This window comes from Camellia sinensis, chromosome 1, assembly GCF_055761805.1.
Source record: "Camellia sinensis isolate YWXY chromosome 1, ASM5576180v1, whole genome shotgun sequence".
In the NCBI taxonomy this organism is placed as follows: Eukaryota; Viridiplantae; Streptophyta; class Magnoliopsida; order Ericales; family Theaceae; genus Camellia; species Camellia sinensis.
Window position 1 is genome coordinate 156,701,457 of NC_138961.1, and position 25,983 is coordinate 156,727,439.

General features: G+C 36.1%; 1 protein-coding gene across 2 annotated transcripts in view; it reads left to right on the forward strand.

The window, feature by feature from the left end:
- The window catches only part of LOC114257639 (Zn-dependent exopeptidases superfamily protein), a 46,220-nt gene extending 21,751 nt beyond the window's left edge, over nucleotides 1-24,469 (forward strand). Inside the window, exons 7-16 of one of the 2 annotated variants that reach the window (XM_082887663.1) lie at nucleotides 1,699-1,770; nucleotides 1,887-1,960; nucleotides 5,508-5,640; nucleotides 5,756-5,827; nucleotides 6,817-6,936; nucleotides 19,398-19,469; nucleotides 20,764-20,904; nucleotides 22,655-22,739; nucleotides 22,870-23,311; nucleotides 23,881-24,469. In XM_082887663.1, coding sequence (XP_082743789.1) covers nucleotides 1,699-1,770; nucleotides 1,887-1,960; nucleotides 5,508-5,640; nucleotides 5,756-5,827; nucleotides 6,817-6,936; nucleotides 19,398-19,469; nucleotides 20,764-20,904; nucleotides 22,655-22,739; nucleotides 22,870-23,311; nucleotides 23,881-24,145 — 1,476 coding nt within the window. In that variant the 3' untranslated portion in view covers nucleotides 24,146-24,469. The remainder of the gene's footprint in view (nucleotides 1-1,698; nucleotides 1,771-1,886; nucleotides 1,961-5,507; nucleotides 5,641-5,755; nucleotides 5,828-6,816; nucleotides 6,937-19,397; nucleotides 19,470-20,763; nucleotides 20,905-22,654; nucleotides 22,740-22,869; nucleotides 23,312-23,880) is intronic. The other variant, XM_082887673.1, reaches the window with a different exon arrangement.
- Nucleotides 24,470-25,983: the final 1,514 nt, after the last annotated feature.

Genomic DNA, 25,983 nt, shown 5'->3' on the forward strand with positions numbered 1-25,983 from the left:
TCTTCTCATAAAAGTCCTTTTATGAAGTTCATACAAAGTCCTTTTTCACGAAGGACTTCAAGCACAAGAAGCTACGCCAAGTGGGCCCAAAAAACAAAAGCAAAGAGACATGTTTTGTGGGTTTCTAGAGATGGTGGGGGTGTGTGGAGAGAATCAAAACTTGTTTTGAAAATACTCTTTTGATTTAAAAAATTTTGAAAATTTTGCCATTTTTTGGAAACAAAAACCCCGAACATATTTTGGTTACTAGTTTTCAAAATTTTAGAAAACAAAATTTGAAAATAGAAAACAAAAAACAAAGACATTACCAAACAGGCCGTTAATATTCCATTGTTATTTTTTTGTTAATTTTTAAAATGAGAACTAGTAATTTCAATTGATACTAGTCTAGCGACTATACTTGTTGGCAAAATCCCTATATTTTTCCCTCCTTGTGTGAATAGAAAATGGGCAACAAACCACAAACAATAAGAAATAATATGGCTGAAAAATTAAAGGCAACAAAAACAATCACAAAACACCAAATTTACGTAGTTTGGCAAAGTGACTATGTCTACGGGTCCAACTCTGAATCAAACTTCCACTATAAAAAAATGGGGTTGCAAGATGTCATTTCTAGTTACAACTAGAGGTATACAATCATCAAGCGAATATTCATGGATCACTAATCATCAATTATATCACCATCACAAAGGTGGGTTTCAACGAAATCAACAAAAGGTAAAAGTTTAGGTCTCACCAAAGTGGATTTTCAAAGCTACAAATCCAAGAGAGCTTTGACAAAATCAACTCCAATCAAAGTGTAGAGCTTGTCTTCATGAGCAACATACTCAAATTTCATCAAAATGGGACTTAAATTAACCACCCGATCTTGGCTTGAAGTATGGAAGAAAATCTAGCTTTTTTCTCCTCTTCTTGGTCTCTCTCGCAACACTCTATTTTGCTGTTGCTGTGTGTTGATTAAATCAGATACAAAAGTCTCCTTTTTTTCTTTTCTTTGTTTGACGGTGCAAGACTTCACAAAGAAGCTTAACAAATAAAAACAAATAAAATAAAATACAACTAGTTGACTCATTTTGAGTCTTGGTGTGGGACCCCATTAAGGAGGGAACCACCCAACAATACAATGCAATGGAATACAAAATATCAAAATTATGTTGACAACCAACAAATAAAAGTGTACACAATTGATACCAGTTTTCATCCTTTCATTTTTCTTTGTTCTTCACTTGGCTCATTTTTTCCTTCTTTTATTTGTTTATTCTTTTCTTTACTTCTCGTGATGGATGACTCTAGAGAATAACAAGTCTAGAGAAAAGTCAGTGTTGTCTTTTTCAACAGTCAAAAATTGGATTTAATTATTTACACCCATAATATTTTATGAAGACTCCTAATGTATCAGTTTGAATAGTATCCAAGGTCTGGTTGGGCTTCCTTCTGGTAGCGCTGGAATAGAATGGAGGTTCTAGTAACCAAGAGTTTGAAAGTTCTGCAGAAAACAAGAGGTTTATCTTTTTATGCTAAGAGGTGTCTTTTAAGTAATATTTCAAACATGAGGAACACTTTGTTTACCGTTCTACAGCTTTTTAACCAGATGAACTTTATGCAAGCTGATGGAGTCACTGCCACTCTATGAACTACCATCTTGGACTCTTGGTTTATGTTGTGTGTGTTTAATGCTCTCACTTGTACATTCAGGCAGCCATAAAGAATGATGGAAACAAGAAAGGTTATACTGCAGATGTTGCTGAATTTGATTTAGTCATGCAGGTTAGAGATTGTGGTGGTGCATATTGTTTGATCCAACATGTGACGATTATTTCAAGTAACTCTTTACAAGTTCTATATACTGTGTATTGATAATTAGTATGTTTCATTTTGATTAGACAACAAAAGTGGGAACTCATGATTCAGAATCTTGCTTGAAAGAAGAGACTTGCCTTCCATTAGGTGGATACAGGTGAAGTTCTTGTGATTTTCTGTTTCCCTGGTGTTTTCTTATTGCCATTTAAATTTGGATTTAGCAGATGTTAGGTGGAAATAAAACCATCACGGCGAGGGTTAAGGGTTATTTTTAGGTTTAAACATCTTTCACCCTTCCCTCTTTTGTTGTTTCCTTTAACATCTAAGGCCAAGTTTGGCGTATTTCAAATAATCCATCTTTTATCTTTTTTCCATCACATCACCTCTCTACTTTTCTGCACATCTTTTCGTAAAAAGATAAAAAGTACATTTATTTAGGTCATCCCAAACAACCCCTTCCTATCATCGGCATACACCAATTAGAACTTGGTGTTCTTGGATTATTTTGTTATTATTTTGTTAGCTATTGACTTGTCAGTTCAGGGTCAGTAGGAGAACAACATGGTGCTAGGAGCTTGAACATAATATGAAGTATTCTGTGATCTACTTAAATCAATTTAACTTGTGAAAAGCCTTTGTCCAACCAATTGTATGTTGCTCACTGGATGGTATTTTCATCATTCTACTTCATTCTTTGGCTTAAACAATACTATTTCCTTACAATTTTTGTTAAACTTATCATAGACTAGTCCGACCCACACATTCCACCCCCACCCTCTTGATAAGTCATGTGATTTCATTGAAAGAGGAGGAGAATGATACACATGAAAGAAGACTTGAAATCCATTAACTGCCTCTCTATGTGCTAAGATGTGTTTTATGTTAGATTAACCCCTATGCTAGCAAACTCTGTAAATCGTTATTCATCTATTTTTTTTTTTTTTGCATAAATAAATGAACAACTTTATTAGAAAGGTATCAAGACGATGCAAAGAATACAAAAACAGCCCACAAAGGCCCAAACAAAACTAACTAATCAAATCCTCCACAAAATCTACAAAAATCAAAACATTTGGATCAACCAAATCCGTAACCCAACTATGCAACACCATCAACAATCGGTTCTCTAACCATAAAACGGAATGGCATTCATCTCGAAAAACATGCCTATTTCGCTCCAACCACACCAACCAAAGCAAACAATGGGGAGCAAGAACCCAGGCCTTCCGACGCCTCTTCCCCACCCTAGCCCCACCCCACCTTTGTGACACACCCGGCACCGACCCCGGTTGCACCCAAACCAAATCAAACAATGCAACAATAAAACTCCAAAGTTGGGACGCAACGGGGCAATGTAGAAGCAAATGATCCACTGTTTCCTCATTCCTATAGCACATGCAATACCAGTTAACCAAAACATGCCCCCGCTGGATCAAATTGTCAATAGTCAAAATCTATCCCAAAGTGGTTGTCCAAACAAAGAAAGTAACCTTAGATGGTAATCCCGTCGCCCAAATGCTCTTCCATGGAAACACAACCGTACTACCCCCCACGAGCACACCATAAAAAGAAGCCACCAAAAAAATCCCTTTAGATCTCAGACAATCCCACACCAAGAAATCCTCCCCATCCCCTCTATCCCTCACACCATACAAAAAGCCCAGAAGGTCCACCAGTTGATCCAGCTCCCAATCTTGCATATCACGATGAAGATGAACATTTCAAACAGACATTTGCCCTTGCCTAACTATGACAGACGCAACCACCTCCTCCACATCCGCAACAATAGCATAAATCATAGGGAACATACTCACCAAAGGCACCTCGCTGCACCACCGATCCTGCCAAAAGCGAGTCCAACCCCCACCTTCACCCCCACCTTAATCTGAGTCCTATCCTAAAATTCCTTCCACCCCAACCAAATCCCCTTTCACAAACTGTGGCCATGAGATTTGAGCACCCCCCCCCCCCTCCCCTCCTCCCCCCTCTCCACCCTATACTTCGCCACCACCACCCTCCTCCATAACCGCTCCGTCTCCTTAACAAAATGCAACAACCATTTCCCCAAAAGAGCCCGGTTAAACACCACCAACCTCCTCACACCCAAGCCCCCCCTCACCTTAGGAGTACAAATCCTCTCCCACACCACCAAATGATAATGAAACCCTCCCCTCCACAGCCCCACAAAAAATCTTGTTGCAGTTGCTCCAAATAGAGTTCCCTAAAATTTGGCATTGGTAGCTATGCATGAGCTTGGTGCTATTGTGCCACTAAACCAGAGCTATTTACTACGTGTTGCCTTAACCAATATTATTCTTCCTCCTTTTTTTTTTTTTTTTTTGAATTGGCAACAAAAACTAAATTTTTTCCAGTCCTCTTATTCTTGCACACCTTAATTTGGACCTTCAGCTTGTTATGTATTGTTTTATCGCAATATCTCATCTAACAATTGGGATGTGATAAAAGTAAGCTAACAATGGGTTTACTGTTAACATGGTAATGACCAGACTTAGTTGGGCTATTATTAAGGGATTTATTTCCAATATAGGCTGACCTAGTCCAATAAAAAATGGTCCTGTGTCTTATATTGTAGCGCCATTCTAGATTATAGTCTCCTGTAGCTAGCTTTAAGTAGATCAAAGTAAGTTTGTTCAAGTGGAGTGTGTATGACATATTATGTGAGCAACGAATATCAACAAAATTGGAAGAATTTTTTTTTTTTAATAGAATAACTATATGGCCAATGATGCTTTATGGGGTAGAATGTTAGACAACTAAGAAACAACACATTCATAAAATGAAAAAGATGGTCAGATGAATATGTGATAAGACTAGGAAATATTGAATTAGAAATTAATATATTCATAAAATTGTAGGAGTAGTACCAATTAAAAGTTGAGAGAGATCATATTATGATGGTTTAGTCATACAATGATGACATATACGGTTAGGAAGAGTGCTATGATCACCATAAATAGAAAAGTTAAGGGGAGGGGAAGACCTTGACAGAGCATAATGGCAAAAATGATTCATGTAGTAGACCCCATTTGCACAAGGCTTAGTTTGGTTTGGTTATTCTTCAAATTATTCATGTGAAAACACAATTCTAGGAGCATTATTGCCTCTCTATTTTTATTATTATTATTTTTTTTTATACATTTTATCATGCCAAAACTCTAATATAGATTTTAGTTTATCAGATTGGTTTCTTTCTTCCCAAGGAATAATTTAAAGAAAATACATAGGAAAGAAATTTGAGATCAATTTGCATTGCTAAATTCACTATTCTGGAACGAAAGTGTATTATATTTCGGAATGTGCACTCCAGAACATAAACGCTAGGGTATTAGTGTTTTCTAGCAACATTGGTTGATATACCTTTAGTGGTTAATGTGTCAAAAACCATAAGTTTTCCAGCTAGGTGCTGACATAAAATTGCAAGTATTAGCCCAACCAGAATATGTCTTTTTGTTTGCAGTATTGATGATGCTTATGTCTTGGGGGCATACTTATTCATGCTTACTGTAAGTTTTACCCCAAATCTGCCTGTAGCTTCTAAAGATCGAATGTTGTGGTTTATACCGGAGAATGAAGAGAATCTTTAGCATTGCTTATCAATTGACTGCATAAGATAAATATATAGAGAAGTGGGAAGGATTTTCACATTAATCTTTAACTTCATGTATCTTTAATATGAAGGGCAGTGTGTGGTCAGCACTTCCACCAATTAAAACTATGTCTTCAGAATCATCCAAGCGTACCATATTAACAGTGGCATCCATGGACTCTGCTTCTTTCTTTCGTGACAAAAGCCTTGGTGCAGATTCCCCTATATCCGTAAGTGAAAGTTTCTTGACACAAATATTTGCCATTGTAGAAGCCAATCCATTTTTTTTGTATTGCTTTTCTGATCTGAATTAAGGCAGAAGATTATGTTTAAACCACTGTTTAGGGATTGATCTCATTGCTGGTGGCAGTTGATGCTCTTTCTCGTGTTGATGGTTTGGATAATCTTGGTAAACAGGTGCGTATATGAGATAGTACTTGTATTTTACGTAGCTGGTGACAAGTTTGCTGATTTTCTGGAGTTTTTAATATAATGATATGCTTTTGTTAATAAGTTGATAGAATTTTTTATCTTTAAAGTTAGCTGTTTTTATTGACTATTTAGTGGTTCGGGATGTGTTTATAGTTTTGGCGGTAATATTTAATTTAATAATTACTTATTGTGCTTTTTGTCCATTCACTTCTTTGAACGTACATATGTATATTGTGCTTGTGTCAGAAAATCCATTGAGTGATAGGGAAGGAATGGATATCTTTACGTTTCTGCGGTGAGAGAAAGGTTAGCCTACCATTTTTAGCTCTTTGCCTTCGGATGGAAAAGGGAGCCAATTGTGAGCTATTTTTGTTTCACTGCTGTTAGTGAAGGTTACTCTGGAAATGTGTGCTTTAGTCTAGACAGATGCATTGAATTTCTTGCAGACATTTCTGCATACTAAAACAGTTTTGGTCTCCATTTTTTATTTATTTGTTATAAATTTATATGTTGAATGCCCAGCTCATAGGTTTGCATTAGATCAATGGAATGGTCATCACCAATTAAGTCTGTAGGCTTTTTTTCTTTTTTCTCGGCTGTTAACTTGTAATATGTTTTTTGTGTCTCATTTTTTCACCATTAGAGATATCCCCTGCTTGTAAGTTTGCCTTACCTACTATGTTGAGTAGCTCAGCACACTGACACTCATTGATGGCCATTGTTGATATCATCTTATATTTTCTTGTTATCCAAGCATTTCTAGGTATTCATGCTTAAGTATGTCATTGGAATGGTAGAGGTCATTGATCAGCTGGTGTGTTTCATTAGCTGTAGTATGTGTTTTGACTTTTGCTGATTGTCCCGTGATTTTTCCTCCTTTTTGTTCGTCAAATATATTGTTGTTCTGCTTGTGGTTTTTTGTATTGTTGCTTTGCTGATAGTTCTCCTCCCCACCCTACCTTTTCTTACTGCAGCTTGTTTTTGTAATTTTCACTGGAGAGTCCTGGGGTTACCTTGGTAGTCGAAGATTTCTACTTGAACTTGATCAGCATTCGGATTCTGTTGATGGGCTTAACCACACATTGATTGATACGGTATCTTCTTATCTTGGCTGAGTGACACTCACAGCGTAATTTCAAAGGTTTGTTGTATGTGACATCGTAATTTAAAATGAAGTTGGACTTCTAAAATTGTTGTCAGACAATCTTGGAGTTGATCTGACTGTGGGGTTGGTTCAGTAATTTGCTATGGACTAGAGGTTACCATATCCCCAATCCAACATCAAATTTCACAAGGACAAAAATGCGAAAATTAAAAATCCTACTAACTTCTATACACAAAGTTGGAGATTTGGAGAAAAGCTCTTGAATCTAAAGGTTTCCGGATAAGCAGAACTAAGACAGAGTATATGGAGTGTAAATTTAGTAACAGTAACGATGAAAGCAGAGGCGAAGTGAGGATTGAGAACCAAGAACTGCCGAAGAGTGAATATTTTCGTTATTTATGGTCGATTATCACAGTAGAGGGAGAGATTGATGCAGATGTGGCCTATAGGATTAAGGCGGGATGGTGTAAGTGGAGAAGTGCGTCTGAGGTACTGTGCGATAAATGAATACCCACTAGACTAAAAGGAAAGTTCTATAGAACGGCTATTAGACTAGTGATGTTGTATGAGACGGAGTGTTGGGCAACCAAGAAACAACATGTAGATAAGATGAGTGTGGCTGAGATGAGGATGCTAAGGTGGATGTGTGGCAAAACTAGACAAGACAGAATTAGGAAAGAGCGTATTCGGGAATGGTTAGGAGTAGCACCGAGAGAAGATAAGTTGAGAGAGAATCAATTGAGATGGTTTGGTCATATTCAACGGAGACCAACAAAGGTAGTAGTGAAAAGATGCGATACTGTAACGGTGGATGGAAGGGTTAGGGGACGGGGTAGGCCTAGATTAACGTTGGCTAGCGTTGTAAATAGAGATATGGATCTACTTAATTTGACTAATGAAATGGCCTTTGATAGGGCCACGTGCAGAAGAACGATCCATTTGATTAGACTTAAGGCTTGGTTTCATTTGGTTTACTGATTTTTTTTTTTTTGGGTATTACATTTATTGAAAATTGGCAATCTTAAAATTTCCCAGAACCTTTTTAATAAACAGATTCTTGAGCTTCTCAATTTTCATGTGAATTTGTGGTACTCTTCTGGTTGGATTTTTAACCATTCAGTTTCTAGGCACTGTGAATGACACAATAATTCAGTAACTATTTTTCTTTGAAAGAGGTTGTTGAAGTTGAGAAAGTGGATATTTTCTGCTTAAAGATTGTAATCTATGAGTATCTTCTTTCCCAAAGGTGGAAATTTCATAGATAAAGTTAATAGTAGATCGTGCTAAGGTAGCGTTTGGTTCACTGGAATGAAGTGGAATGAAATGATCATTCCATCAAAATATTCACTCCCATGTTTGGTTAGTCTAAAACAACATTGACAAATGCATTATAAATGGAATCATCTTACACCATTTTAGGGGAATGATCATTCCATAAGAAAGCCTAAGGAATCACCATTCCATTCCATTCCTTCTCATTCTAGTGAACAAAATAGAGCATGAATGTTAAACTGTGCATAACATGTCAAATAAATATGTGTGAAGAAGAGCTCATCACCAATCATGTCTACAAATTGTCTTCCATGTGCCTAATTTTTTTCCCCACTAGTGAGCAAGAGATAGGAGAGGCATTGAGAAGTTTATTTGGAAAGTACTGATGTTCACTGGAATGAAGTGGAACAAAATGATAATTCCATCAAAATATTCATTATCATATTTGGTTAGACTAACAAAGAATGACAAATGCATTACAAATGGAATCATCTTTCACCATTTAAATGGAATGGTCATTCCATAGAAAAGTCTAAAGAATCACCATTCCATTCCATTCTCTCTCATTCTAATGAACCAAATAGATTATAAGTGTAGATATACATCCAAGTTCCAACAGTCAGTTACTCAGCCATGAGAAATTCGTTGGACCTTCTCTCATGTTTTTATGCTACCTGCTTGGTAGTGGTGGACTTTCTCCGTTCAGTTTGATGCTTAGTCTTTTTATGAGCCCTTAAGAGGTGATGGGGGCCCATCCTTGCCTTGGAAGGAGGTTTGCGGGACATAGACTCTGTCCGAGGTGACTTTATTTGTTTGGTGTGCATCTCATGATAAGATCTTCACCATTGTCAATTTGATTAAAAAAAGGCAAGTGCATGTCAACTACTATTGCATGTGCAAACATGACGAGGAAAGCATGAGCTATGTAGCATTGATTGTAAGGCAGTCCAAGAGTTGTGATCTTTGACCCTTTTCTTGTTTGGTGTGGATTGGGCATTCCCTAAGAGGGTGAGGGGTCTCCTTTGCTCTTGGAAAGGTGCCATTGTTGGGAAAAGAAGGAAGATGGCCTAGAGTTTGGTTCCTTCAGCATGCATGTTGGTAGTATGCAGAGGGAGGAATAAAATAACTTCTGTTGTGAAGAAGAGTCAATTTTGATATTAAAGAGCATGTTTTAGTTCATTTTGTATAGTTGGTTTTGGTGGACAGTTAACCTGTCCTTGACTCTTTTTTTGGTTTTTCTAGAGACCTTTGAATTGGTTTTTGGTGTATAGTTTTCTTTATTTGCTCTTGTATATGATTGGCTTTGGCACCCCCTTGGTCCTTTATAGAATATTATTTTAAAAAATATATGTTGGGAAGACGCCCAATCCTTTTTATATCATTAGTTAAGACCCATATGCTTTATTATCATTTTTTTTGCTAAAAGAATGCCTCGCACCTTAAGAAAATTTACTTTCCTAGCTTTATGAGATACATAATTACTAAATAAATCTTTGTACTCAAGTTTTGCTAACAAATCATTTTCAATTGATAATATAGTGCATAATCCACTTAATCTTGTCAATCTTAAGTAGAATTTTATCAATTTTAATTTTAAAAAGCTTATTTCTGCATAAGCAACGATTACATGTAATGTCAATAATACTCTGCAACCAATACATAAAATTAGAAGGAAAAAAAATCTAATATTTTAATATAATTTATCAAAGTTCCCAAAAGTCAAAAGGAGTCAACTTATATTACAATAATAGAAAAAATCAAAACCAAATTTACAGAGGACCAAAATACACCTACTATTTCATTTATTTTCTATCCATCAATTTTAAATATATGAAGGTGGTTTTGGTTTTTATTTGATTTCAAAATTTTAAAATCATTATACAATGATAGTTTAAAAAAATATTGTTTTAATCTCAAATATAACCTAAAATGTGACAATTATTTTGATATTGATGGTTTAGATTTGTTTTTAGGATTGAAAGTTTTAAAATAAATTTTACAGAGAGGAAAAACACTTCAATTGAGATAATAAATGATATTAAAATATTAGGAGGAAAAACACTTCAATTGAGGTAATAAATTATATTAAAATATTAGATTTTTTTCCTTCTAATTTTATGCATTGGTTGCGGAGTATTATTGACATTACGTGTAATCGTTGCTTATGCAGAAATAAGCTTTTTAAAATTAAATTGATAAATTTCTACTTAAGATTAACAAGATTAAGTGGATTATAGCCTATACTATCGATTGAAAATGATTTGTTAGCAAAACTTGAGTACAAAGATTTATTTAGTAATTATGTATCTCAAAAAGCTAGGAAAGTAAATTTTAAATAAAAAATTCGACAACAGTATTAATTTTTTTTGAAAGCCTCATTTTAAGTTGTTCACTTTAGGCTTCAAAATGCCTTGAGCCGGGGCAAGAACACTTCTAAGAATATGATATGTTCATGTCAGATGCAGACACTCATTAGACATGCCCCAAATGATGTCCCATTTGCCTGTATCTTTTTTCTATTTGATATCGAAGTTTCTTGTTGGTTTGTGATGAATGGTGAATGAAAGCTTTTCTAGTGCAAATATACTCGTGCTTCGTTGCTCTGTTTTCATGTTGAGACACTTTATTAACTTTCTTTTGTTTGGCTTGAAATATCTGAATTTGTTTTAATTATTTTATAAATGTTTCTTTTATAAAAGGCTAAAAAGGTCATTTTTGGTTACACATTACGACCTATGAAACATGAATAATTTTAACAGGGAGTCGTGTCCATATGGTACCCATATCAAACATTGATACTCCTTGGATACATACTCGATACTTCCAAACATATCAAATACTTATTGTTATTTTTTAGAAGCATCATATACTTTTTGGACATTCTAGGTCAAGTATCTAAACTGTTATGAAAATTAGATTGTAATAATTTTTGAATAGTATTTGAGTATAATTATTAGAATAAATACAATAATTTTTCAATATTTTCTTATTTCTTACCAAGCAAGAATATGGTGAGATTCAAGTAGTACCCTACTCTTTTTATTTTTTATTTTAAAAATTTTATCAAATTAATGTATCCACTAAAAAAAAGTTAACTGATTGTTGTCACTTAAATTAGGCCAAGTTTGGCAACCCAAAAATAATCCATCTTTTTATTTTTTTTATCTTTTTTTCATCACATCAACTCTCTACTTTTCTGCACATCTTTTCGTAAAAAGACAAAAAGTGCACTTATTTAGGTCATCCCAAACAACCTCTTAATATCTAATTCTTTAAAAAAGGTTTCTCATTATTTTTTTGAGCTCATGTAATATAATACCAAAAATTATATATATATATATATATTTTCAACGTATCTTGGCCATAAATGTATCCCTTTTTATAGATTTTTCGTATCGCTGTATCCATATCATATCATATCTTGTATCTGTATCCATGTTAAATAGATTTCGACAAATCAGTTATATATTGAGTTTTTTTTTTAATTTTTTTTTTTTATTATTCCTAGTTACAAGTATCCTTTTGTTTAAAAACCGTGGGCATGAGAGGTTAGAGGTGGTCGATTGTGCACCTCTGGAAAGATGGCTGGCACTTAAATGGCTCAAGATTACCAGAGGTGAAGGAGGAGAACAAGGCAACATTGAAGATAGAGAGAGTGGCACCTTGAACACTTTGTTGTGGTGTTGCTGTGCAAGTGTTATGATGTTATATATTGTGGTGGTTGCTTTCATGATACTATTATGTAGACTTTAGGAGTATTGAAGCCCAAGCAACTTATGGACATATAGCAAGTTCTCTTCAACTTCACAGGAGGGTGATATCACCCTTACTAGTTGTGTATGATTCAAGTCCTTAGGAAGGCTGCATCATAGGAGTTGTGGAGGTAGGTATGATATATCAGGGAATGTATCATGTACGTAGCAAGCATGAGTGCAAGGTCAACGTTCCCTATCTCTAAGCCTGGTCAAGATGGAGTTGTCATTGCAGGGAGACAACCAAGCAACCTTGATGAACCCGTGGTCTTAGCCTAAAATCCACAATCCATCAATAATCCCTAGTGGGGGTGCCTAGGTACTGCTCCTAACCTAGGCAGGCGAGTGATTAAGTGAGTGAGTACATAGTTGAGTTAAGGGCTTAGCCTAAGCAGCTAAGTGAACATAGGTGAGCACATGGCTCAAATTTGTTGCCATTAAGCGAGAGTGAGTGGAGAGAGAATGCATTCTCCTATGAGGTATGAAGTGTAAGTGTAAGTGGAAGTGTAAGTGTAAGTTTAGGGAAGAGAGAGATAGAGAATGATTGAGATCTTATCCCATTTTATATTGATAATAATACGTAATTACAGGAGTGCCATAAGACATAAAGTATGGGTCAGCCCATTACATCAATCAAGGAAAAGATAATTAAGAATAAAATACAATCAATATTATTTTCTATTCTAACACTCCCCTTCAAACTGGTGTGAAGATATCTCTCATGTCTAACTTGTTGAGAATGCCATGAAATGGTTTGCTCCCTAGTCCTTTGGTGAGAACATCGACTAGTTGGTTCCCAGTCTTCACGAAAGGAATACGTATGGTGCTACTAGTGAGTTTTTCCTTGATGAGGTGCCTATCAATCTCCACATGCTTAGTTTTATCATGTTGAATTGGATTATGAGTTATGTTGATTGCGGCCTTGTTGTCATAGTATAGTCTCATGGAGTCGGTCTGATGGATTCCCAAGTCTCCCAACAATAGTTTAATTCATAGCAACCCACATACACCCTGAGCCATAGCCTTGAATTCTGCCTCAGCACTAGATCTAGCAACCACATTCTGTTTCTTACTTCGCCATGTGAGTAGGTTGCCACCAATAAATGTGCAATATCCGGAAGTTGATTGTCTGTCAGTGACTGATCCAGCTCAATCTGTATAAGTAAATGCCTCCCACTGAGATGACCATGTTTTGAGAAATAGAGATCCTTTTCAGGAGAAGACTTCAGGTATCTCAGGATCTTCATAACTACCTTTAAGTGGGAAGTTTTAGGAACATGCATAAACTGGCTAACCATGGCAATGTTTGGACATGAGTGGGATAAGTATATGAGCTTGCCCACTAGTCTCTGGTGTCTCCCCCTGTCCACTGGCTCTCCCTCTTGATCCTTAGTTTCTGGCCTGGTTCTAGATGTGTATCGCATGGTCTACCTCCAAGCAGTCCAATTTCCTTTAGCAAATCAAGTACATACTTTCTTTGATATATGAAGATGCCATCCTTGCTCCTAGCTACGTCAATACCCAAAAAATACTTTAAACTACCAAAATCTTTGATTTCAAACTCCTTAACTAAATATTCCTTCAACCAAGGGATCTCCTCAACGTCATTCCTTGTCAGAACAATATCATCAACATAAACAATAAGAGTTGTGGTCTTACCATGTGAGGAGTGTTTCACAAACAAGGTGTGATCAGCTTGACTCTGCTTGAACCCATATTTCAGCATAGCTTGAGCAAACCTTTCAAACCAAGCCCTCGGAGACTGCTTTAGTTCGTAAAGCGAAGTTGAGAGCCTGCATACTTTACCTTTGGACTTAGCATTTGTAAAACCAGGGGGAATATTCATATAGACCTCTTCTGCTAGGTCTCCATGAAGGAAGGCATTCTTCACATCAAATTGATGAAGTGGCCAATCCAAATTTGTAGTAAGAGAGAGTAAGATTCTCACAGAGTTTATCTTAGCAACCAGTGCAAATGTCTCCTGGCTATAAGTCTGAGTGAAAGCCCTTAGCAACCAATTTTTCTTTGTACCGCTCTATAGAACCATCTGCTTTGTGTTTTACCATGTACACCCACTTACACCTAACTGGATGTTTGCCTCTATATAACTCCACTAACTCCCAAGTGCCACTCTTGTTGAGAACTCTCATCTCTTCCATCATGGCATGCTTCCATTCAGGAATATAGAGAGCATCCTGAAAATTGGTAGGTAGACTCACAGAAAACACTTTAGACAGAAAAGCTTTATATGATAAAGACAGATTAGAATAAGAGACATGATTAATAATAGGATGCTGAGTACATGACCTAACTCCCTTCTTATTAGCAATGGGAACATTAAGATCTGAAAAAACAGGAATATGAGCACTAGAATCAAAATTACCTGGACTCTTAGGAGAGGGGTGTGATTTTGGACACTCATCTGGAGAAGAAGTTGGCAGTAGAGAAGGGAAAGTAGGCTCTTGCATCCAGCTAACTCTCTGTCTGTCCTTGTCCCTGATATAAACTTTGCCTGCTCCCTTTTCCTCCACAACTGCTGGCTCATCATCCTTGATTTGTTCAACCACTAGCGAAAGTGGAACATGAATCTTTTCACACTAAGGCTCCCCCTGAAGGGATGACTGTGACACGGGGGATGCAAAAAAGTAAGACTGAGACTCAAAGAAGGTGGCATCCATGGAGACAAACCATTTGCAAGTGGGAGGACGATAACAGTTACAACCCCTTTTTGGAGGTAGAATAACCCAAGAAGACACACTTAAGAGACCTAGGATCCAATTTACCACGGGTGGGGGAATGATGATGGACACAGCAAACACAGCTAAAGGTCTTAGGAAAAATGGAGAACCCGAAAGAGGTAGACTCGAACAAAACTTGAAGAGGTGTTTGTTTGTAAAGGACTTGGGTAGGAAGACGATTAATCAAATAAGCAGCAGTGAGAACCACGTCCCCCTAATAGGATCGGGGAACCCGCATCTCAAAGAACAGACAACGGGTGACATCATGGAGATGGCAATTTTTACATTCGGCAACACTATTTTGTTGAGGGGTATTAGTGCATGAAGTTTGGTGAATAATACCATGTGTGGCGAAGTAAGTGGTAAAACCAGAGTCAATATATTCTCCCCCATTATTAGAACGTAGAATTTTGACAACCATCCCAAACTGAGTACAAACCGTTTTGTGAAAGTTTTGAAACACAGAAAATGCCTCACTTTTATCTTTCATCAAACATACTCAAGTGGCTCTGGAACAATCATCTATGAAGGTAACAAACCATTTTTGACCGGTTAAAGACAAAACGAGATGGACCCCATACATCAAAATGAATCACAGAAAATGGAGCTGAACTTTTATTAATAGAAGGAGCAAAAGAGGCTCTGTGTTGTTTTCCAAGTTGCAAGGACTCACATTGAAAATCTGACACATTATTTTTCTCAAAAACAGAAGGAAATAAATGCTTAAGTAATAAAAAGGAGGGATGTCCTAAGCGACGGTGCCACGGCCAAATGTCTACCTTGGTGGATGGTAGCTGAATAGATGAATGAGCTAGCTTGTCTGTCTAATCTAGAATGTAGAGACCATGTTCCTTTTTACCACTGCCAATCCTCTTTCTCGTGACAAGGTCTTGAAAAAGACGATGATCAGGAAAAAAACGTCACGCTACAATTTAAATCACGGGTAATACGACTCAAAGATAAAAGATTAACACTAAAATTAGGAACATGGAGGACAGAGGACAAAGGAAGGGAAGAGGTGGCATGAATTAAACATTTCCCTGACATAGGCGAAATAGTACCATCAGCAATAATACGCACTTTTTCCTGACCTGAGGAGGGGTTATACTCTGAAAATAAATTAGAGGAGCCAGATATATGGTCGGAAGCACCAGAATCAATAATTCACGGTGTAGTCGTATGAGATATTAATGCCTATGGAGAGGAAGTCAAGTTACCTGAATTGGCAAAGAAAGAAGAGGGTGCACTTGTAGCAGAAGTAGAGGCGCGACGGTCTAGCAAGTGGCGAAGAGCAATTTCAAAATCAGAGACAGATAACCCCAAAACATCAGCAGCCGGTGAGATAACGGGAGATAAAGGTGGTGGCTCAACCGTGTCGGAAAGATGTGCTCTTGTATTTGCCTCTCGGCCTCTCGACTGATCAGACTGACCCCCTCTAGTACCAAGGCGGTCTCCTCGGCCACCAGAAGGGGTTCCATGCAGCTTCCAACAAGTTTCTTTGGTGTGGTGAGGTCAACGACAGTAGTCACAGCAAAGTTGATCCTTTCAGAGAAGGGACGAGAATCACGAGGCACACCATCTCGAGGAGGTGTAAAAACCAAGTTAGAGCGATCAGTAGTGACAGGAGAAAGCATAGCAAAGCGGCGACTTTCTTCATTTTGTACAAAAGCAAAGGCTTTCTGGAGAGAGGGAAGTACATCTATGCCAAGCCCTCTTCTTCGAACAAGATCATACTCCACATTCAGGCCTTCCAAGAACTTGAAGACCCGCTCTTGCTCCACAAATTTTCGGTAACCAGCAGAATCAGTGGGACATAAGGCTTGTAATCTTGAAGGTGATCAAGTCGCTTCCACCCATTGCTAAAGAAGGTAAAATACTGGAGAATAGTCATCTCACCTTGCATCGACCTCTCAATGGAGCGACGCAACTCAAAAGCCTGTGAGAAGTTTCCTTTCCTGGAATAAGTAGTAGCGACATCCTCTTAAATATCCTGGACAGTGTCCATAGACAAGTAACCCTCACCAATCCCCGGAACCATAGAATGGATCAACCAACCCATAATCAAAGAATTGGCGGTCTCCTATTGGTCATAACGAGAGTCAGTGATACTAGGTGCCTAGACCCTTTCATCCACATATCTCATCTTTTCTCTACTCTTCAAACAAATAGTCAGACTCTGCGACCACGCAAGGAAATTCTGACCATTGAATAGAGAGGTAGTGATTTGAAGACTAGGGTTAAGATTATCAGTCATAGGAGAAGGGATAACCAAACTCTCGCCCTGAGATGGGTGAGAGGTAGTAGATTCACTAGTCAAATCTGCCATGGAGATTTTACTAACTATTCCTCAATCATAATGCCAATCACAAACCCAAAAGATGAGAGTGGAGGAACAAGTACAAGAAGAATTAGAAAAGCATAAAGAATTTAAGAGTCTTTTTTTTTAATTTTTTAATTTTTAATTATATATATATATATATATAAAAAGAGAATTAAAGGGTGTTTAATAACCAACCAATATAGATGATGGGAGACGAAGGCATAAGTCAAACCGAGGCTTAGAGGTGCCGATAGGAGTCATACATACCAGAGGCTCTGTCGACAAGGGCCACGAAGGCCAAGGGGACTGCCGACAGGCCCCTAGTCAGTCAGAGGGACTGCCGACAGGCCTTGAGGGGCTCAGAGAAGCTGCCGAATAAGCCTAAGAAGTTGTCGGGGAGCCTAGATGATGAGTCAAAGACCTGGGAAGGGTGTCAAAGGTTGTGGGGTACTTGGGTAGACTACCAACTGGTCTGTTGGACTGTAAGGTGGGCTGTCGGCAGAAGAGAAGAATGGCAGTGGAGGGATGGGCTAGGGTTTTAGCTCTGATAACATGTAAGTGTAAGTTTAGAGAAGAGAGAGATAGGGAATGAGTGAGACTTCATCCCCTTTTTTGATAATAATACGTAATTACAGGAGTACCATAAGGCATAAGGTATGGGCCAGCCGATTATATCAATCAAGGAAGAGATAATTAAGAATAAAATACAATCAATATTATTTCCTATTCTAACATGAAGGACCATGGCTAGCGAGGGCTTTAGGTGAGCCATGGTGCTGCCAAATTGGGCTCTTCATACTACTCATTTGCCTATGAGCTCTTGTGACTAGGGCGGCAGCTGCAGTGAGTTCTGCACTTTGTGGTGTGTAGGCTAGGCATTCAAGTCAGCTGGTCGTGGTGCCCTGAGGTCTATCATGTAAGGATGTGATGATGATGATGTGGCACCCGTAGGGGTTGCCATGTGCTGGGTGTGGTTACTAATACCCACAAAAACTAATCGAACTAAGACCAAATTGTGATCTAATGGAATTTTTGTTACTTCATTATTTGAAAAATAACACTTTCACTTGGTTGACCAAGGTAGTTATCTCAAACTATAAACTGATATAATTACTTTCAGGGAGTAAAGCAGCCAAGCTATTTGAAACCAAACCTTAGCCTTTATATGCTGATTAAATGTCATGGCAATCAAGACATAATGTGGCAATTGATCTTCACCAGACACATGGGTTGTTTACAGCATTCACTTCTACTGAATTAATTTTGACCACTAGCTAGTAAAAATTTCAGTATAATCAACTGTGGACTCATTCCTTCGTGAATCTTGTGTGGGAATTGGTAGAGGATCTGAATTGTGTCTTATTTTGAAAGTTCCTTGTAATATCTTTATGTTTTTTCCAACTATGTCTTATTCGAGTTAGAATTTAGAGAATCAACTTGGCTTTTTGCTGTTTCAATTCAGCAGCAGCAAGAGAAGAACGAACCAGGCAAAAAATGCCCTTTCAAATCAACCTTAAATTTAATACAAACTGGATTTAGTGACAAGAAGTTACATTGCCCTGATTGGGCTATGGAAAGAAAGCTCAAAAGGAGTTTATTTATTTCTGAACAAGCTCCTCTTTTAAAAATTTAGTTCAATTTTCAGTCCAGATCAGGATTGAATTGTTCTGGACAGGTTACAACACAACCAAACCAAACCAAGCTTTAAGTTCCATCAAATGGGGTCAGCTACATGAATCCTTCTTCTCTACTCGATACTAAATAGTTTTGAGAGATGAACTGATGTAGTTATGAAAGAACATTGATGCTAGTGACATTATGAAAGGATTCAAACAACGCGATGATGAGAAAAAGTAGAAAGTAAATAGAATACTAGTGCCTCCAATCAGTGGGCACCTAAAATTATTTTTAAAATTCTAGTGAAGCCAGCATGGTAAAAACATTGCTTGAACTATATTTTAGAAATTTACACTTCATCCTGTGGTAGTCAGAGAGAACATTGAACTTCATGGAAATTGCAGCATGTCAGACTCTGGGGCAGTGATAAGGAAAATAATGTTATTTGGTGTCATGCTTCCCAGCTTTCAAGTTCCTGCACCATTATAAGTAGTATGACTATATCTCAGTAACCACATGAAATTAAGTCTTTTGTCATTTACACTTTGGTTTGCTGTTTCCTTACACTATTGAATGCCCTTAACTTGTTTGGAGCTTGTTCATTCTTATTTTTATGAAGTCATGGGCATATGTTCATTGTTGCTTTTGAGGATATTGCATTTATTATGGAACTGATTTGGCGCTTGCTGAATTTTATATTTGAGATAGTGTTGAAACATGCTTACTTTTACTATTGGATAATTTTACCTAGGTTGTGGAAATTGGATCTGTTGGGAAGGGCTTTAGTCAAGGAATCACAAGATTTTTCGCTCATACCTCACAGGTAATAAATAATTTGTTTCTGGTGCTAACTTGTAAATTCCTATACATGATATATGCACTTCCTGCTTTTCATTTGCACTAACGCTGTTCCTCATTTTGTATTTACATCATTGTTATGACTAGTAATGAAGCAAAGACATGTTTAGTGTGTACAATGTCTTGTGGTGCTGACTTTGGAAAAGGTGAAGGTAATAGTGGGAATGGTGGCAAAGTTGGTGGTTGTGATTATGTGTACGGTGTGTAATTGGTCTTGTTTGTGAGTTAATGGTGAGGAGCCTAGGGAGATGATAGTGGTGTACAGAGATAGTGATGGCAGTAGTTTTAAGGAGATGAGGGGTGGTGGAAGCAACAGCAGTTTTAACTACAAAAAAGGAGAAGGGATTTGAAAATTTTGAAAGATAAATCAAACATCAAGTCATCAAGGGAAACGGAAAACCCTTGGTACAAGTAGCTTGTACAATGGATTAGCAATCGGCTGCTTTAGTCCAATAGCTCTCCCAACAAAGAAAAGATGCTTACTATGTTACATTACCTGCTGGTTTATGATACATAAATGGGAGAAAAATCCTAGCCAAAGCCTTTTATCTTAACTTTAGGTCAATTTACTTCGCCGAAAGGTATCAACATTGTTTGACGCCTTGTTTTTTTATGGAGTGATTTGGTTAGAACCCCAAGGCGTTGGCTTGGTGGCAAGGCCTTGGGTCTTGGAGGTGTGCTCCCTCTAAGGTGTAGAGATCGAAACTTCTTAGGTGTTAACAATTCCTTGGGGCCATCGGACTAGGGAAAAACACTTGTATTAGCCATGGTACACTTGCGGGAAACTCCTTGCCGAGGGCCTGTGCACCCCTAGGGATTAGTCGGGCTTTGATCTGGAAACCCCGGTGCCAATAAAAAAAAAATGGAGTGATTTGGTTAGTTATGCATGAAAACTTACTATGATGGATCTCAATATTTAGTTGGGAGCAAAAGAGTCCCTAAATACCTGGGCCTAGTTTGTGTTTAGAGATATCCTGCATAAATGAGTATTTTGGATATTTCTTTTGTTAAACATCAAACGAAAGCAAAGCTGGTCATTTAGTACTTGATTTTGTTTTCTTTCTTCAAGACACTCTATTGAACTAATATGCTCAAAATATGATATTTTATCTGCCAAAATGTTTTGATTGTAATCTAAGTGGTATCACATCTCTGATAAATAAATTAATATTCTTATTCTTTAATTTTTTCCACAAATAGGTTTAGCATTCACTATTCAGCATGATTATGACCGATACTTTTCTAAGTTATTCTTGTAGGTTTCAGCTGCCACAAATGAAACATTGAATGCCTTGCAACTTGCCCAAGACTCGCTTCAATCTAGTGGCATTAAGATCTCGAAAGCAAATGTGTCGAATCCTGGCATACCTCCATCATCGTTGATGGCTTTTCTGAGGGAGGTTTGTGACAGCATAAATGAAATTCTCTTTCCTGATTCCACTATCCATGGCTTTTCTGAAATGTGATCATTTTTTCAGTCATCTTTGAAGACTAATGTACAAACTTTTGTTCATTCATCTTGATAAAAACAGTTGAAATGGCTGTTTATCTGGAATGTCATGAAGTTACACTGGGGAAAAATATTTGTAGGAAACTTGTAGGGTAGATGCAAAACTAGTAGCTCCTGTAGCTAGGCGAATGTAGGATGGGGAGTGATACTAGCGAGTATGATAAGGGAAATAGGGGATAAACAAACAGGAATGAGCTAAGTTCCACCCTTTCCAATATGAATATGAGCTAAGCTAACTGAGTCCTCTCTACTGCATTCTCCTTTCCTTGGTCCTTCCGTGGTTCTCAAATGGTCAGGTTTGAAGCATCGTCCCAACCTTATTTATTTAATATTGATCTACTAGACATAGGCCCAGTTTGGTAGAACTGTGGAAAAGTTATTATAGATTATAGCTTAATAGATTATGGCTTATAACTGTGAACATAAGCTGTAACTTATTTGATGCAGCTGTGAGCAGAGTAGTGTTTGGTTAATAAGCTGTAAAATAGTTTTTTATTGTATAATTGTCCTTTTTGCCCTTATATGATGTAAAAATGATTATGTTGTCATTTTTTTCAGTTTTAATTTTAAAAAAAAAATTATTTCATTAATAAAAGTTAATATAATTAGTATTAATTAGTATCAATTAATATGAAAATTGATACATTTGATAAAAATGTAATGGAAGTATTATTGTTACAATTTTTTTCCATTATAAATTAATTAGTATCAATTAATGGCTTAATTAGTCTCAATTAATACTAAAATTATTAATTAGTATAAATTAATATTAATAATTAATTTTTGTTAGTATCAATTAATATTAATAATCAACAATTGTTATTAATTAGCATCAATTAATAATTAATTCATTACAAAAGTATACAATATTAATTTATTAATAATTAATACCAATTAATATTGATTTTTAATTAATATTGATTTTTTTCTTTTTCTTTAGAAATATACAATTTTTTATGTTTTAATTAATATAAAAATATCCAATATGAATTTATTAATAATTAATAACAATTAATATTTATTTTTTAATTAATATTGATTTTTTTTCTTTTTCTTCAGAAATATACAATTTTTTATTTTTTAATTAATATAAAAATATACAATATGAATTTATTAATAATTAATACCAATTAATATTTATTTTTTTAATTAATATTGATTTTTTTTATTTTTTAATTAATATTAATATTTGGGTATTGACGAGGGCATTTAAGTAATTTTAGTACCCCACATCAACTGCGTGCTTAAGCCGAAAATTTAAGCACCCCCTTGACCAGCTTTTGAGATAAGCTGAGAAATAACTTGATTTAAACTATAAGTTGATTAACTTAAACTGTACCAAACACAATAATTTAACTTAAATTAAGTTAAAAGTTGAAATAAGCAGCTTATAAGCCCTACCAAAACAGGCCTATAGAAAAAAGGTAAAAAAGACAACAGACTCATGTGAAGAGGGTAATAGGTCCTTATTTTATTTACCATGTCACTATTTCTTGAATACAATGTTACTTGTTGAGGCAAGAAGAAATGTATAGGATTTTATGTTTGATAATGAATTTGAATCTAGATTGCAAACTAAATTTGAGAAGTATTTGGTTTGCCAAATTTCTTTTATGCACTTGACTGTTTTTCAATAACAGAACTCTCAGATTTCTGGGGTTGTCTTAGAAGATTTTGACAGTGTCTTCACCAACCAATTCTACCATAGTCACCTTGATAATTTGTGTGAGTTGATCTGAATTCTTGAATTTTATTTATTTATTTATTTATTTTTACTTCAGCTGATTCTTATTGAATTTCACAATTTTTCCTCAACGGCTTGTCATTTTATCTTTGAATGTGTATCTTGTTGCAGCAAACATTAATTCCTCAGCCATAGAGGCCGCTGCTTCTCTTGTTGCCCGCACCCTTTACATTCTTGCCAGTGATAATAAGGATCCAAGTACTGTGGCTCTAAATGCTATCAATGTGAATACCTCTCTGGTTGAAGAACTTATGGGCTGCCTATTGAGCTGTGATCCAGGCTTATCATGTGGGCTGGTGCAGCACTATATTTCTCCCTCTGGCACCTGCCCAAGCCACTATGTTGGTGTCCTTCTTGGGGAACCTTCATCCACACCTTATCCTCCATATATTGGTGATGTTCCACGGTTTTTGTGGAATTTTCTGGCTGAAAAAACATCTGTTCCTTCTGAGAATTCAGGTTCTTCTTGCCCAAAAAATTGCAGCAACACTGGTCAATTGTGCATTCGATCAGAGACTGATGGGAAAGGAGTTTGTGTTGTCTCTACAACTAGGTATACGTTACTAGCTGGTTTAGTTTGAATTAAACAGTGTTTCAATGTCTGCTTTGGATATCTTTGGTTTGTCAGATTGCCTTATGTGCTCTTAATCTCTGGGGTCCTACCATGATTAAATTTTGATCCAATTTTGGAACTTTCTGCCTAACTCAATTCATTCTACCCTCATATTGTCAATGTAGCTCAAATGTGGAATCATCAGCCTGTTGTGCTACTGTCCCTATTATAATATCAGTCCGCAAAACTGGGTCTGGTCTGAGAATTCATTTCATTCCTTTGCTTTTATACCATTGTGACATTGTCTGTATACCAATCTGGTTCAAATAGCCATGGAAATTTAGCAAATTAATTTGCGATTTTGCCATTTTAAAATGTGATCATCGACATCAACAACCCTTCCCTTAGATTTCCAAATATGTTGACAATCAATGCGTAGGATTCGTCACATAACCTTGAGTTGGTGATTCCAATGCATTGGCTAGGTGATGCGACTAACCGTTGCTTGTTGTTTCATAATTACTGATCACATCTGTTGACTTGAATTAACGTATAGTTGTCAACTTCAGGTATGTACCAGCATATTCAACCCGGTTGAAGTATGAGTCTGAAAGTTGGAAGGTGTTGACCCCCAATTCCTCTGATCAAATGGGGATGGTTGATCCTGTTTGGACGGAGAGCAATTGGGGAGTGATTGGGCTTCGGGTGTATACTGTACAGGATGCAGCTTATGACCGCATAGTTTTGATGGCGGGTTTTAGTGTTACAGTGTTGGCTTACCTTGCGATAGTAAGCACAAGAGCCTTCATTGCCAAGGCCTTGAAGCGGGATTGACATGAAAATACATTTTTGTAACCTTGTCTTTTTTATTTTGTCACAAAGATAGCCTTAAAGTACGGTCCACAGGTTAGGCTTCTGGTTATGGTACTTGTCTGACGTTGCCAGACTCTGGGTAAGTTTTTGAATTATACCCATAGAAAAGTTATGGGAATACAGGGGTGAAAAGAACCAAAAATCAATTGCATTGTACATTTTATTGTAGGAACTTTTAAATTTTTTGCACTTGTAGGGTTGTTGCTTATTTGAGTGGCATCACTGCATTACATCATTACGACATTGCAATTAATTTAATTGAAATACATATATTTTTTTTATGCATCTTGTTAGTGTGTATGCTTAGGCACATGTAAGATAGCATAAATTGTAAATTTTTTGTTATACGTATTTTTCTGTAGAATGTATAATTTTTTAGACTTTAACATGCATTCTAAGTGCATCCGGCTCTTGTTTTTTTTGAAAATTGATTTTTTATTGGGTAAATTATACTGGCACCCCCTGAGGTTTATGTTTATTACAGTTTTTTCTCTTACTTTTTGAAAATTATATCTCCCTTTTGAGGTTTAAAGTTTTATTACAAATTTCTCCTTCAGTAATTTAATTTTTTTAAATATCAATTTTGCCCTCATTGGGTAAATTACATTGACACTCCTCACATTTTAGAAATTACAATCCCCTCCTTAAGGTTTAAAGTAGCATTGCCAATTGCCCTCTCTGTTAGTATTAGTTGGAAAAAAAAATCATTGAAAAAAAAATTAATTACATTTTTTTTTTATTAGTAAAATTTTTAAATTTTTGTTTAAAAACCAACTTTAACTTATTTTTTGAATTTGCGTTTTTTTTTTTTCTCAAATTTACAAATTGAGACAACTATTTATAAGCCAAAAAAATTATCAAATAAGTTTTTATGATTTTTTTTTTAATTTTGGTAAATATAAATTGAAAATTGAAAACGAAATAGTTACCAAATAGGTCTAAGATGATAAAAATATTGTAAAATTAACAAATAATTAAATAAGTTACTAACGTAAGAAATGACTTATCAAAATATTCTTAGGCTATGTATGGTTGGACTTTTAGAAAAAAAAATTTAAAAATTAATAATTAATTTGGTTAAGAAATAAAAAATAAAAAATAATTATCCTTTAAGGGTAAAAAATAATTATAATTTTAACTTTTGGGTAGGTTATATACATACGTATGACTGTTTCAATTTAATTTATAAAAAATTATTTCTAACCACTGAAAAGATAAAAATTAGGGTAAATTATACTTTACCCCCCTGTTGTTTGTGCAAAAAACACGGAGCCTCCCTGTAGTTTCATTTGTAACATTTAAACTCCTAAACTTAATACCAAATTGTAATTTTTGACAGATCCGTTTATTTAACCAGAGTGTGAGATTCACGAATATAAAAGTGTAACCAACACTCTCCCTTGCCAAAAATGTTACATCTTGGACCAAAACACCCTTTCTCTCTCCCTTCGTTATATAAATATATAACAAACACATTGAGGCCTTTAAAATTGCCCAGATTTCTTCCTCACCGCACAGCAAAACCAGCCTGAAATTCAACGCCGCCATCCACCATCCATCTCCTTCTCATTTTTCTTTCCTTATCACTCACTTCATCCAACAAACTAAGGCGATACCCACTGTGACACCATTCCCATTTAGCAGCACTACAACTAATATATATATATATATATATACACATCTTCAAAAGCAAATCTCCAAATAAATTTGTCAAATGGATCGGACCCAGTTAGAATTAAAGGAAATTATTTTTTTGAATTGTTCAATAAAAGTTGCAAATTATAATGAGAAGAATGGTT